The following is a 15637-nucleotide window of genomic DNA, read 5'->3' on the forward strand; positions in this document are numbered from 1 at the left end:
CTCTAGATATATACTGTTTAACACTGTGAGTATATTTTACACTACTGAATTGCATACTTAAAAATGGTGGTAACTTTGTTATGTGTATTTTATCATAATTTTTAAAGTAATTATTACATACCATTAAAAAAAAGAACCATCAATGGACGCTAAAAGTAATGAGCAAAAGTATGATGAGAAATCTGTACCATCTCAAAGTATCTTCTCACAAGATACTAATTACAAAGGGGAAAACAGTAACTTTAATTAATAACCAAGTGACCAAGGTTAACATCACCAGTAATAAGACATATTGGCATCATGTATCCCCTGATAAGACACACTGAGAAGGAAACAATGTCACTTTTTCCAAAAATGCATAGCCTTAGTCTAATTTTAAGAAAATATTAGACAAACCCAAACCGAGAACCAACAAAGGAATTAATGGGAGGAAAAAACTGGAATAGGTATACAGATTATTTAACAGCATTACATCAGTGTTGACTTCCTGGTTTCAATAACTGCACTATGGTCACATACGATGTTAACATTAAAGGAAGCTAGATGAAGGATATATGGGAACACTACTATTTTTATCACATTTTTATGTTTATTTCAAAATTTAAAAAAATTTTAAAGTAGACTCATCAAAGTATGATAGAACTTCAAGAGGTTATTTAGAAAAGATAGTTGAGAATCCAACGTCCCTAGCCTTTTGAAAACAATAGAAGGATTATAGCAATGGACATTACCTTAGAGATCTTCTGATACTACCATTCACCCAGTGAAAGATACTTTTATGTCATGCCCCAACACAGTCTTCCAATCATTGCTTGAATATTTCCAGTAAGAGTAAATTTACTTTGCCAAATATAGCCAACACATTCCATTACACCACAATTTTAGTTAACACAAGGTTCTTCCTCATTCTGAGCCAAATCTGCCTCCCTCTCGGACATGCGCCTGAGGATGTCATTCTGAGGCAGAGTTTTCCAACCAGAACTCAAACTGGGAAGATGTACCAGGGAGGTATGGTCAACATGACAAAATGTCCGGTTTATTTACAATGGCTGAAATCACATCTTGTCAGTATGAGATAAACAACTCCAAGTTATTTACATGGATGCCTTGCTATAATGCTGTCTGAGAACCTAGTACAGTACCTGGTACATATTAGGTACCCAAGAAATGTTTACTGATTCAAAGAATGAGGCCCAAGTCAGAGACTGATAAAATGAGCTCCCCCTTTCACCTCCTATGCACACATTATTTACAAATGATTTAAAGCTACAGGATAAATTCTATTAAAATTTTCTAGGACTTCCCTGGTGGTCCAGTGGTTAAAAATCTGCCTGCCAATGCAGGGAACACAGGTTCCGTCCCTGGTCTAGGAAGATTCCACATGCCTCAGGGGAACTAAGCCCATGCGCCACAACTACTGAGCCCCAGCGCCATAACTAATGAAGCTGCCCGCTCTAGAACCTGCACTCTGCAACTAAGAGAAGCCCAGGCTCCCCAGCTAGAGAGTAGCCCTTGGTCTCTGCAACTAGATAAAAGCCCAGGCAGCAATGAAGACCAGGCACAGCCAAAAATAAATAATTTTTCAATGCATACACAGACAAAAACAGAACACAGCCCAAAAACTTCTGAAAAGAAATAGCTACCTGACTATCTAAAATAGATCCCTCTTCTGCACAAATATATTCTTCATTCATTCATTTATTGCCTCCTCTGTGCCAGACTCAGTTAGAAGCCCAGGAAATACAGGGACAAACAAGACATTCTCAGAAGGGCAAGACTTATATACTAATTGAAGGGAATTACCCTGCATTTTAAATATGTTAACATATTTATATAAATAAATTACATAGTATATAATTTATACATCAAAAATAAATTTTCATTGCATTAAATATGAAAAGATCAATGGCTACAAAAGGAGTTTACATAAATTGGTAATAAAAATAAATTCCCAGTAGATAAATGAAGAAATGATAAAAGCATACAGTTTTTACAAACCAGAATACAACTGATAAACACAGAAAAATGTTTACCCCTGATAAAGAAATGCTAAGCAAAACAAGATAATATTTTCTACCCAATTAGTTTAAATTTTTAAAAAACATCCAGTTTAGGGACTTCCCTGGTGGTCCAGTGGTTCTGCCTTTCAATGCAGGGGACGTGGGTTCGAACCCTGGTCAGGAAACTAAGATCTCACATGCCTCAGGGCAACTAAGCCCACAAGCCACAACTGGAGGGGTCTATGCGCAGCAACGAAGATCCTGCATGATGCAACTAAGACCCGAGACAGAAGATACATAAATTTTTTTTAAAAATACAATTTAGGGGAAGTAATGATGAAAAACTAGTTATATAAACACTGCTGGTGGCAGTATAAATTAAAACAACTTTTTGGAGAGGAAAATTGCTCACACCCTTTGACCTAGGGTGTACTTTCCTAGTTTATCCTTAATAAATAATTTAAAATAAGAAAAACTATACAGCAAGAAAATGGTAACCACATTAAAGTCTACTATGGCAAAAAAATTAGAAATAATTTTAACATAAATTAAGGCTAAATAAATAGAATAACATGTAGTCATTTCAAAATTTAATTATGGAATATGTCTAAAACATGAATAATGTCTGCTCTAATACGTGAAAAAGCACCAGAACATAAAATTCTGTAGATATTTGTTCAAGTACCTAAGGAAAAAATTAGCACACACACACATACTCAAAGACTGGAAAAGGACCAGCAGATGTTTTCAGGTTTGAAGTCATGGGTGATTTTTATTACCTTTATTATTGAATTATTTGTATAATTAGCAAAAATCAGGAAAAGAAATCCTCAACGAGGGTCCAAAGTAGACTACAGTATAATGGATCAGGTGATCAGTGGTAAACTAAGGCCTCAAATAATTGTTCCTCTAATTTTATGTTCATAAAAAGGAAAAAAAGAAACACTTTCTTACTCCAGGTAAAAGTGGCTACAAGAAGAAAACCGAAGAAAGGTTAACTCTCAGATGAATATCTGGAAACACTCCCAACAGTAAAAATCATCAGACTGGACCATGGTATCCTAGGCTAAGTTCCACCACTGGGGTATTTAGAAGCCACGCCCTAGACACCATACAGTAAGGATCAGTCCTGAGCTGGCACCACAGAGACCCAGGAGTGGTCTCATGAGGTTTTTCCATCACACAATTTGGTTGGTTAATCTATAAATACATGACATTTGCACATTAACACTAAGGTTTTTTCATAGCAAGCAAAGGAACAACAAATCTTACCTGGAAAGTACCAGACAGAGTCCTGCCCTGCTGTCCCTGTGTACGAGACACAAGTAGCAATCGGCTGCATCCTGGAACCCACTGGGAGATGCTAATCTGGTTCCTCTAGAGAAAGAAAAACATAGTCAGGAATCTATATCAGACTCCATGTGTAAAAGGCAAAGAGTGTATCTAAGTCTAGAAATCCTTCTAGAACAGGGCAAATGAAAGGAGAACTTCCAAAACAGGACCAGGACCAAGGCTGCCCATGCTCATCTCTCCAAAGATAAAATGCACCCTTGCCTACCACAGACTAAAAGGACTCTGGTAAGAGCTGACTCGAACTGTAGGACATGAGCTTCCTCTTAGAACAGTAACAAAATAAACCTAATTCAGGCATTTTACAGTTAGTTTATCATTTTCATAAATACTGATTTATCTGCTCTTCATAAAATCCCTTTACACGAAACAGTGCTGGCATTACCATTATCCCCAAAAGGATGAAGTAACTAGGGCTTAAATTTTTAGGGTGGGAAAATATACTTGGGCAACCTGACTTCCAAGACAAAGGGATACTAAATGGCTGTTAGAGCTATGAGTGAGGTCCAATTTTCCCCTCTGGCATTAACTGACCTCAAAAAGGTCTCTGGACGAAAGTGAAAGGTTCGACTGGAGACAGGAGGAGCTCTATCTTGCTCAATGAGAAGAATGCTTTATTTTATGAATCTGAAATGCAATCCACTGTATAAATGGCATCCCTGTACACAGTACTGGAAATCTCTATTCTAGGAACCAACTCTGGGGAATCCAAGGGTTTCTCTCTGTAGACCTGATAGGGCCATAATGAAGAGTAGACATACAAACTGTCTGAAAACACTTTACCAAGCATCAGTTACAATGTGTGTGCATGTGTGTGTGAGCTTAGTTGTTCAGTCATTCAGCTCTTTGTGATCCCATGGACTATAGCCAGCCAGGCTCCTCTGTCTATGGAATTTTCCAGGCAAGAAAACTGGAATGAGTTGCCATTTCCTACTCCGGGGGATCTTCTCAACCCAGGGATCAAACCCATGTCCCCTGCATTGGCAGGCGGATTCTTTACCTTTGTGTCACCTGTGAAGCCCCATCAACTACAATACTAGGAGTCAAAGATCCAGATTCTAGTTTAAACTCAGCTACTTTAATATAATCTTTAGAAGTAGCATGCCAGGAAGCAACAGTTAGAACTGGACATGGAACAACAGACTGGTTCCAAATAGGAAAAGGAGTACGTCAAGGCTGTATATTGTCACCCTGCTTATTTAACTTCTATGCAGAGTACATCATGAGAAACGCTGGGCTGGAAGCAGCACAAGCTGGAATCAAGACTGCTGAGAGAAATATCAATAACCTCAGATATACAGATGATACCACCCTTATGAAGCAGAACTAAAAATCCTCTTGATAAAAGTGAAAGTGGACAGTGAAAAAGTTGGCTTAAAGCTCAACATTCAGAAAACTTAAGATCATGGCATCTGGTCCCATCACTTCATGGCAAATGGATGGGGAAACAGTGGAAACAGTGTCAGACTTTATTTTTCTGGGCTCCAAAATCACTGCAGATGGTGACTGCAGCCATGAAATTTTTAAGACACTTACTCCTTGGAAGGAAAGTTATGACCAACCTAGATAGCATATTCAAAAGCAGAGATATTACTTTGCCGACTAAGGTCCATCTAGTCAAGTCTATGGTTTTTCCAGTGGTCATGCATAGATGTGAGAGTTGGACTGTGAAGAAAGCTGAGTACCGAAGAATTGATGCTTTTGAACTGTGGTGTTGGAGAAGACTCTTGAGAGTCCCTTGGACTTCAAGGAGAGCCAACCAGTCCATCCTAAAGGAGATCAGTCCTGGGCGTTCATTGGAAGGACTGATGCTGAAGCTGAAACTCCCAATATTTTGGCCACCTCATGCGAAGAGTTGACTCATTTGAGAAGACCCTGATGCTGGGAGGGACTGGGGGCAGGAGGAGAAGGGGACGACAGAAGATGAGATGGCTGGATGGCATCACCAACTCAATGGACATGAGTCTGGGTAAGTTCTGGGAGTTGGTGATGGACAGGGTGGCCTGGTGTGCTGCAATTCATGGGGTCGCAAAGAGTTGGACACGACTGAGCAACCGAACTGAACTGACTGAAACCTCTATGATGCTCATTTTCCTCTTAACAATCATTAGTAATATTTATTGTTGCTGTTTAGTCTCTGAGTTGTATCTGATTCTTTTGCAACCCCATGAACTGTAGCCTGTCAGGCTCATCTGACCATGGGATTTCCCAGGCAAGAATATTGGAGTGGGTTGCCATTTCCTTCTCCAGGGATGTTCCTGGACTAGGGATCAAATCCACGTTACTACTGTTACTATCCCACGTATATGGATAAAGAAATGAAGTAAGGATAGGATAAGTAACTTCCCAAAATCATATGATTAGTACATGCTGAGATTAAGATTTGAATCCAAGCAGCCCAATTCCTGGATCCAAGCTCATTTATGGAATGAAAAGGTAAAGGAAATATCTCCAAAGTCCTAGCTCTAACACTCTGTGACCTAGTCCTGAACCAATTAAAATACAGCATAATACTAAGGGAAGAGTCCTGTACTTAGAAAGCACTGATCTGACTCACAGCTCCACTGTCAGTAAACTATGAGTCTTCATTGCCTCTTCTATAAAATAAATGAAAATCCCTAACCTTTCAGGATTTTAAGGGGAAAAATATACTTTGCAGTATGTCCAACTCAATACAATATTACCTTGAAGCTGAATCTCCATTTCCTCATAGTAGGCAGGAAGGGCCAGGGGAAACGGGGAAAGAGGTGTTAAGAATTTTAAACCTAGAGATGCTTTCCAAAGTATCTCATTTCTAAAACTGTGTAACTGTTTCTAATAGGCTACTCACAGCAACGTATGTTTCAAATGAAAATTAAAGCTTAAAAACAGGATTTTATTTCAGCAGAGGTTTCACCTGCTGGGATTGTTTTCAAATGAGATACAATTATTCGCTTCTTGTTTACTAACAGCTGACAAATTTAGCAGATCAGTGTCAGACAGTTCCTTTCCTAAAAATGTAAATATATGGTAAGATGAAACTTCAGCAGATTCAGGCCCAAACACGGTGGCGGGGAGGGGCGGTTGGTAAAGGGTAAGAGGAAATTACAAGCAGGAACAATGCAAACTTTGGGAGTTTCTGAAGAATTTCATCATATGTTTTCCAATGTCAACAAAATTTTCTCTAATATTTGATCCTATCTGGTCTCATGCCAATACGACTTCTTATTAAAAGAAAGGAGCAATCAGCTTTGTCCTTTCCTTCTCTAATCCTATAACAATAGTTATGTGTCCAAATCCTTAATTGAAACTGAGGTGTTTAAATTGCAAGCCTACCATTAAACAGCTGTGTGACCATGAAACTGTGACTCAACACTCTGGACACTCCGTTTCCCCTATGTAAAAGTGAAAATAGGGACTTCCCTGGTGGTCCAGTGGTTAAGAATCTGTCTTGCAATGCAGGGGACTTGGGTTCGATCCCTGGTTGGGGAACTAAGGATCCAAATACCATGGGGCAAATAAGCCCAAATACTGAGCCCATGCAAGCCTGCAGGCTGCAACTAGAGAGAAGCCTGCCTACATGCAGAATGAAAGATCCCACATGCCACAACTAAGATCTGACACAGCCAAATATATACTTTTTCTTTTAAAGTGGTAATAATAAAAGCTACCTCACAGGAGTATCCCAAGGACCACTTGTGAAAGCACTTAAGTAACACTAAAACACACACACAAATGCTTCATTACTGCTATTAACAACTGTTACTGACTTATGTAAGAAACTCCTCTTTCCCCAGCAAATTACCACAGCAGCAAGAACCATTTTCTCAAAATACTGTTTTGAACCTGGAATTCCCATTCTCAAAAGCCTGCAGTCCCTCCAAGTACCTCTGTAGTCAAACACCTGATCTTTACCAACTGGACTCTTCTAGACCCATCAATATATTTACATATCCTGCCCTGCATTCTCCACTCAGCAGTTCCAAAACCTGACTCATATTCCCTGCTTTGAGAATTACTGCTCCTCTCCACACAAGCTAATCCCTGTGCAGTCAATTCCTCTGAGACTCTCTTCTTCACTTCTACCCAACCCATGAGCTCATTTGCTTCAACCTAGACGCCAAATTCTGGTTCTACTGGGAAAAGGACTCTATTAAGTCCTTTTCCCTTCCCATCTCTCCCAACACTTCATTTATAAATATATAAATCTGTGGAAGTACTGATCATCCTCTTATAGGTATTAATATATTAGGTGTACAACAATTAGCAAACTTCAATTCTCCTAAGTTCAGAAAAAAGTTCCAGTGGTTTAAAATTATTATTTTAACTTAGGATACTATAAACACCATTATAAGTGGGAACTGGTTTTATCATCCTTTTGTGTCATCAACATTTCAAAACCGAAATTTTAAAGATAGGTTTTCTGTTTGCATTTCTTGTGCATTTCCAATTTGCAGGTGATTTTACATTGTATTTCAAAATATTCTGACACATTAGCTCTTTTTCTGACTACACTTTAATCAACCCACAGTGTTTCTTCATGTGGTTTTAAAGACACACAATATTTTACTTTGCTCACTCATGAGCTGTGAAAAGACTTTACAGATAGTCGATTCTCCTATTCCCCATAGTTACGTTTTACAAAGTGACCACAAACAGAGTTAGCAAACAATGAAACACTGCTCCTAGGAGAAATAGAGAATTAGGTTCCTGCAAGCCTCTGGTCACACGTTTTCATCAGCCAATCAATATATGATCTTGTTTTGTGTGTTTCTGTTTAAAGACACCTTATTTAATACATGTTAATTCATTATGTCAAATACGTCGGTTCACTAACATTGAACTCACAGCGAACAGAACTACAACTCACTCCTAAATAAAACTTCTCTAACATATGAATTTTCTCCATTAGAATCATCACAGCCTTCTTGCACTTAGCAATACTAGACAGCACTTTAGCACTACACGCGGGACGCATTTTACACAGGCAAGTCAGGAACAAAAGCACAAAAATGCAAAAAAAAAAAAAAGTCACTAAATAGACTATGAAAAGGATATCTGTTTACAGTAAAAGAGCTGAAACAGAAAGTCAAAGTATCACCTCAGCTAGTAATACGAAAGTTAGAGTCAATTTTTTCACCCCTCTGCACATGTCCACAAATAACTGCAAAAGCACAAGTATTGATTTGGGTTACAAATAAATTTTAGTGAGTATGTAAATTCACAAATGCAAGATTTGAGCAAATCAGTAAATATGTTAAGGATGAGGGGTTGGGTTTCTATCAGAGAAAGGAGTTAACCAATATGAAAAGGCAAAAGGATAGAATAAACCCTGTGCTACTGGGCTGGATTTAGAGTAACTGCTGTGAGTTTTTAATATAGAGAGATAAATAAAGAAATCAATATATATGTGTATTTATGTATATGTATATTGTTGTTGGTTAGCTGCTAAGCCAAGTCTGACTCTTTTGTGATCCCATGGACCACATCCCACCATGCTGCTCTGTCCATGGGATTTCCCAGGCAAGAATATTGGAGTGGGTTGCCATTTGCTTCTCCAAGGGATGTCCCCAACCCAGGGATCACAGCCGTGTCTCCTGCATTGGTCAGCGGGTTCTTTACCACTGAGCCACCAGGGAAGCACGTGTATATGTACACACATATGTGTATTTCCTACCCCTGTACTGATAAAGCCTGGAAGCAATGAAACCCCAGTTGCAATGACTACATGGAACATCCAAACTTGGCTTCCAAACAGCAATATTTATTAAAAGGAGCCAGTCTTCTCTGGAGAAAAGTTGAATCCTGAATGGGCTTGAAGCTCCTCAAACCTTATTCACAAATGTCTGGAATTATTTGATCTGTCTAGCAGTTCCCTGGAAGATTCCATCCATCCAAGAGGAACTCTCCCAGTATGAAAACCACTTTCCCCAGGAGCTATTCGTTTGTTGTTGTTCAGTTGCTCAGTCACGTCCGACTCTCTGCGACCTCGTGGACTGCAGCATGCCAGGCTCTCCTGTCCTTCACTATCTCCTGGAGTTTGCTCAAACTCCTGTTCATTGAGTCGATGATGCCATCCAACCATCAAAACAGAGGCAACTGTTTAACTCTGTGACTGCCTGAGGCAGTAGATAATACTTGGGAAAATAAAGGCTAACCAAAAGTTTAAAGGAGAATCAAGGGAATGAGATAAGGGCATTGAAAAGCTCTGACACATTCCTGGGAATCTGAAGGCCATCTGGATGCTCAGGTCTGTGTCCACCCCCAGAAAAGGAAAGATCTGAGACTGCCCTAAAGCTCTCATCTCTGGTTGGCCCTGAGGTACTGCACAAGCAGGAAGTGAGGGTTAAGGCAGAACAGTCAAATGACCGGCAGAATATTGAAAGCATGCACCTAAATGCACGCAGAGCCCCTCAACAAATACTGAGAGACTTACTGGTTCCAGGCATTTAAGGAAATCTCCATCCAATCATTACTTGACCACTAAGCTAAATGAGCAGAGAGCACACAACAAAGAATACAGACTTGACAGAATTAATTCAGAGAAGTCACTAAACAGAAAAGTAACAGCAAACTCTGGGAAAAGTCCTGATCTCCAGAGCTGCTGCATTAGTTCAGTTCAGTTCAGTTCAGTCGCTCAGTCGTGTCCGACTCTTTGCGACCCCATGAATCACAGCACGCCAGGCCTCCCTGTCCAGCACCAACTCCAGGAGTTCACTCAGACTCACGTCCATCGAGTCCGTGATGCCATCCAGCCATCTCATCCTCGGTCATCCCCTTCTCCTGCCCCCAATCCCTCCCAGCATCAGAGTCTTTTCCAATGAGTCAACTCTTCTCATGAGGTGTCCAAAGCACTGGAGCTTCAGCCTTAGCATCATTCCTTCCAAAGAAATCCCAGGGTTGATCTCCTTCAGAATGGACTGGTTGGATCTCCTTGCAGTCCAAGGGACCTTCAAGAGTCTTCTCCAACACTGCATAATATCATTTAAAATGTTCAGTTTTCAACAAAAAGTTATGAAAGACAATAAAACAAAAAGTATGATTCATACAAGGGGAAAAAAAATCAACAGAAACTGCCCCTGAAGAACCCTCGACATTAGACCAACTAAACAAAGACTTGAATATCAATAAAGAGAAATTTTAACAGAAAGCCAAATAAAAATTCGAGTTGAAAAAAACAATAAAGAAAATGAACATGTCACTAGAAAAGTTTAACAGCAGATTTGAGCAAAAGAAAGAATCAGTGACCTTAAAAATAGATTGAGATTATCCACCCAAGAAACAGAAAAAAAAACTGAGAAAATTTAACAGCGCCTCAGAGAGCTACCATCAAATGTACCTATACCATCAAACATACCAACATTAAGTATAATAGGAGTGTCAGCTGGAGAGGAGAGAAATTTAAAGAACAGGAAAAAATAATATGTGAATACTGGCAGAAAATATGCAAAATTTGATGGAAAACAATCTATAAATTCAAGAAGCTCAACTAACTCCAAATAGGACAAATGCAGAGAGATTCACACATTAAAATATCACAATCAAGTTGTGGAAAGATATAAATCTTGGAAGCAGTAAGAGAAGGGACTCATTGTGTATGAGAGCCTCAAAAATATTAATAGCTGTATTTCTCAAAAAACATGGGGGCCAAAAGGCAGTGGGATGAAATACTCAAAATGTTGGAAGTAGCAGAGGGGAGAATGTCAAACAAGAATTCTATACCCAACAAAACCATCATTCACATGTGAAGGAAAAATTAAGAATTTCTATATAAACAAAAACTGAGAGAATCTGTCAACAACAGACCTGGCCTACAACAAATACTAAAGGGAGAACTGCAGGCTGAAATGATACCTTTGACAGTATAGAAACTCAAACCCACATGAAGAAATAAATTGCACTAATAAAGGTAAATATTTGGATACATTTTAAAACAGTATAAATATTTTGCCCATAATTTTCTTACTTTCATTTTTAATTTAAAAGACACTGCATAAAACAATAACTATAAATCTGTACTGAAGCGCACACAATGTATAAAGATGTAATTTGAATGACAATACTGACACAAATGTGGAAGGAAATAATGAAGCAATATCGAATCATAATTTTTATATATTATTGAAATCACACTGGTATTTAATTTAGATTATTAGAAATTAAGTTATTAGTTGTAATTCCCAGAGCAAACACTAAGAAAATAACAAAAAATATAGTAAAACCTTACATCATATATAAAAATTAACTCAAAATGGATCTAAGACCTAAACATAAGGCCTAAAACTATGAAACTCTTAGAGGAAAACATAAGGGAAACATTTCATGACCTTAGATTGGGCAATGATTTCATAGATATAGTACCAAAAGCAGAGGCAATAAAAAAGTTAAGTTGGACTTCATTAAAATAAAAAGCTTCTGTGCATCAAATACTATCAGTAAACTGAAAAGGCAACCCATGGACTGGGAGAAAATATTTGCAAATCATATATCTGATAATGGACTGACTTAAAAACATAGAGAATTCAGACAATTCAAAAACAAAAAAATAACCTGATTTAAAAAAACAGGCACAGGGCTCCCCTGGTGGCTCAGTGGTAAAGAATCCACCTGCCAATGCAGGAGACAGGTTTGATCCCTAATCTAGGATGATCCCACATGCCAAGGAGTAACTAAGTCCATGAGCCACAACCACTGAGCCTGTGCTCTAGACCCTGGCAACTACCGAAGCCCCTGTACCTTAGAGCCCATACTCAGCAACAAAAAGCCACCACAATGAGAAGCCTGTGCACTGCAACTAGAGTGGTCCCCGCTTGCCACAACTACAGAAAGACTGTGCAAAGCAGTGACGACCCAGCCAAAAATAAGTAAAATTTTAAAACATTAAGAAAAAAAAGAATCCGCCAGCCAATGCAGGAACACAGGTTTGATCTCTGATCCAGGAAGACCCCACATGCCTTGCAGCAACTAAGTCCACGCGCCATAAATATCAAGCCTGTGCTCTAGAACCTGGGAACCACAACTACTGAGCCCATGTGCCACAACTCCTGAAGCCTGTGCACCTAGAGCCCATGCTCCACAAGAGAAACCACTGCAATAAGAAGCCCATGCTCTGCAACAGAGTAGCCCCCACCCACCACAACCAAAGTCCACATGCAGCAATGAAGACCCTAAACAGCCAAAAATAACTAATTATTTTTTTTTAATGGGCACAGAACTTGAATAGATGTTTCTCCAATGATATACATAAAGGCCAATAAGTATAAAAGAAATATGCTTAACAGCAGTAATCACTAGAGAAATACAAATCAAAACTATAAGAAGGTATCATCTCATACCCACTATGATGGCCACTATGATTCAAAAAAAAAAAAAAAGAGAAGAGTGAAAAAGCTGGCTTAAAACTCAACGTTCAAAAACTAAAATCATGACATCCACTCCCATCACTCCATGGCAAATAGATGGAGAAACAATGGAAACAGTGACTTTATTTTCTCAGGCTCCAAAATCACGGCAGATGGTGACCGCAGCCATGAAATTAAGACACTTGCTCCTTGGAAGAAAAACTATGACAAACCTAGACAGCATATTAAAAAGCAGAGACATTACAGTGCCAACAAAGGTCCATATAGTCAAAGTTACAGTTTTTCCAATAGTCATGTATGAATGTAAGAGCTGGACCATAAAGAAGGCTGAGCACCAAAGAATTGATGCTTTTGAACTGTGGTGTTGAAGACTCTTGAGAGTCCCTTGGACTGCAAGGAGATCAAACCAGTCAATCCTAAAGGAATCAATCCTGAATATTCACTGTAAGGACTGATGCTGAAGCTCCAATACTTTAGCCACCTGATTCGAAGAACCGACTCATTGGAAAAGACCCTGATGCTGGGAAACATTGAAGGCAGGAGGAGAAGGGGATGACAGAGGATAAGATGGTTGGATGGCATCACCAACTTGATGGAAATGAGCGTGAGCAAGCTCAGGGAGTTGATGATGCACAGGGAAGCCTGGCATGCCGCAGTCCATGGGATTGCAAATAGTTGGACACGACTGAGCAACTGAACTGAACTAATTAAAAAAAAAAAAAAAAAAACAGAAAATAACAATGTCAGCAAAGATGTCGAGAAATTTAAACCCTTGTGCTTTGCTGATATAAATGTAAAATAGTGTAGTTTCTGCAATTTCTACTATTGTCAAAGAAAAGTAAAAATCATTACCAATGCCCAGAATAGCTCATAAAACCATAAAGTCCCAGTACACTACTTAAATGTTCAGTTCCTCTGCAAGAGCAACTCAGCAATAGCAGTGCTTCGGTTTACTCCTCCTTCCCAAACCCACTGGCGAAGAAGGGTAAAAACTGGTCAAAAAGGCAGAAAGAAGAAAAAGTAAGGTGAGACTAATGAGAATGTTCCAGGAACACTACCTTTCAGTGGTTCGATTTTATCTGCAAAATGAGGAGATAATAGTGCCTACCTTTTCAAAGGGCTGTCATAAGGATTTAGTTAAGTTCACATATATAAAGCATTTAAGAGTGATTATGGCATAGTAAACACCCTATTAGCTATCAATATTCTTGCTCGAGAAATCACAACTTCTTGTTTCAACTACAACCTATATTTCAGTTCTCTCTCATGAACACCAGATCTCCAACTGCAAAAAAGAAAAAAAAAAAAAAAATCTCCAGCTAGATTTTCTCAGTGAAGAACACTGCTATGAAATCACTCATCCTAGGCTGACTTGGAACTCACTGTTAGACTCTTCCCTCTTCTTCATCCTTTACATCTAACTCTCACCAAGCCCTGCAGACTCTCTCTCCTCAGTATCTCTTGAAACCACCCCTTCTTCTTTAACCACATTGTCCCTGGCCCCTTAGTACAGGCCTTTATCACTTCTTCCAGGATTTCTTCGGAGAAGGCAATGGCAACCTACTCCAGTACTCTTGCCTGGAAAATCCCATGGATGGAGGAGCCTGGTGGGCTGCAGTCCATGGGGTGGAAAAGAGTCGGACACGACTGAGCGACTTCACTTTCACTTTTCACTTTCATGCATTGGAGAAGGAAATGGCAACCCACTCCAGTGTTCTTGCCTGAAGAATCCCAGGGACGGGGGAGCCTAGTAGGCTGCCATCTAAGGGGTCACACAGAGTTGGACACGACTGAAGCAACTTAGCGGCGGCAGCAGCAGGATTACTTAAGTAGTTTCTCACTGACCATCGGGACTCTAATCTCAGCTCTCTCTGACTGATCTATCTGTTACATTCATCCCTGTTACAAGGATCTATTAAAACAAAAATCTAGTAGTAAATATATGAGTGCTTACTATGTCGAATTTCTTTCTTACTTTTTTGTACTTTCAAAACAAAATTTTAATTTCAATTTAAAAATGAGAGGAGAAACAAAGTGTTCCCCCTGATCAAGGGTGGTTGGAAACAGGTAAACAAATACAAGAAAAGGACTGAAAAAGGCACAAAGAAATTTGGGGGAGTGACAGATATGTTCATTAATTTTATTGTGGTTATGACTTTTCAGGTATATACCTGTATCAAAACTTATCAAATTATACAATTAAATAAATGTGACTTACTGTATGTCAATTATTCCTCAATTTCAAATTTTTAAATAAGAAAAAAGAATAAATACATTTTTTTAAAAAAACCTTTAAAAATAAATCCTCCCTTTATTTAAAATATTTCAATGGCTTCCCTCTGCCTTAAGACAAATCTGCAGCTCCTAACACTGACATGGAAGGTAATGCCTCCTCTCCTGCCATTTCCCCACAAGGGTCCCTAAGTCCAGCCAAAGAGATTTACTTACAGCTCCTTGACTGTCTAGCACAGTAACACAAGGTAATGCTTCTGCTCTATGCCCTTTCCTCTATTCCCCAGCTAATGTTCTCTCATTAAGTATCTAAATGTTCATCCTCAGTGTGGGCTAGCTGCCTTTCTACTCTGCTACCAGAGCACCTAGTTCAGACTTCTATCACAGCATTTCAAGAATTGTATTAGTAGTTTTCTTTTTTGTCTCTATTAGATTATAAGCATGAGAATAAGGTCTATGTTTGCCATTTTGGGTCCACTGGAGAGTTCCCAGGACATACTAAACACTCAAAATAGTTGCTGAATAAAAGAGAAGAAAAGCAATTAAAATATCACTTGTATCAACTGATTCTCTGATCATCCCTATCAAATTTACCCTTCAGCTGAAGCTCAGAGAAATTAGTTGACTTGCTCAGGGCCATACCCATAGTTGGTAATGGGGCCAAGCTTTCAAACAAGGCCCTTCCGACTCTTAGACAGGTGCATTTTCCTTTTA

The 15637-nt window shown here is 39.0% G+C and overlaps 1 protein-coding gene across 1 annotated transcript in view; it reads right to left on the reverse strand.

The window, feature by feature from the left end:
* LOC102172278 (ubiquinol-cytochrome-c reductase complex assembly factor 1) overlaps nucleotides 1-15637 on the reverse strand; it is a 96489-nt gene that overhangs the window by 78887 nt on the left and 1965 nt on the right. The window contains exon 2 of the mRNA XM_005688494.3: nucleotides 3273-3377. Coding sequence (XP_005688551.1) covers nucleotides 3273-3377 — 105 coding nt within the window. The remainder of the gene's footprint in view (nucleotides 1-3272; nucleotides 3378-15637) is intronic.

The sequence above is a fragment of the Capra hircus genome, chromosome 13 (genome assembly GCF_001704415.2).
Source record: "Capra hircus breed San Clemente chromosome 13, ASM170441v1, whole genome shotgun sequence".
Taxonomy (NCBI): domain Eukaryota; kingdom Metazoa; phylum Chordata; class Mammalia; order Artiodactyla; family Bovidae; genus Capra; species Capra hircus.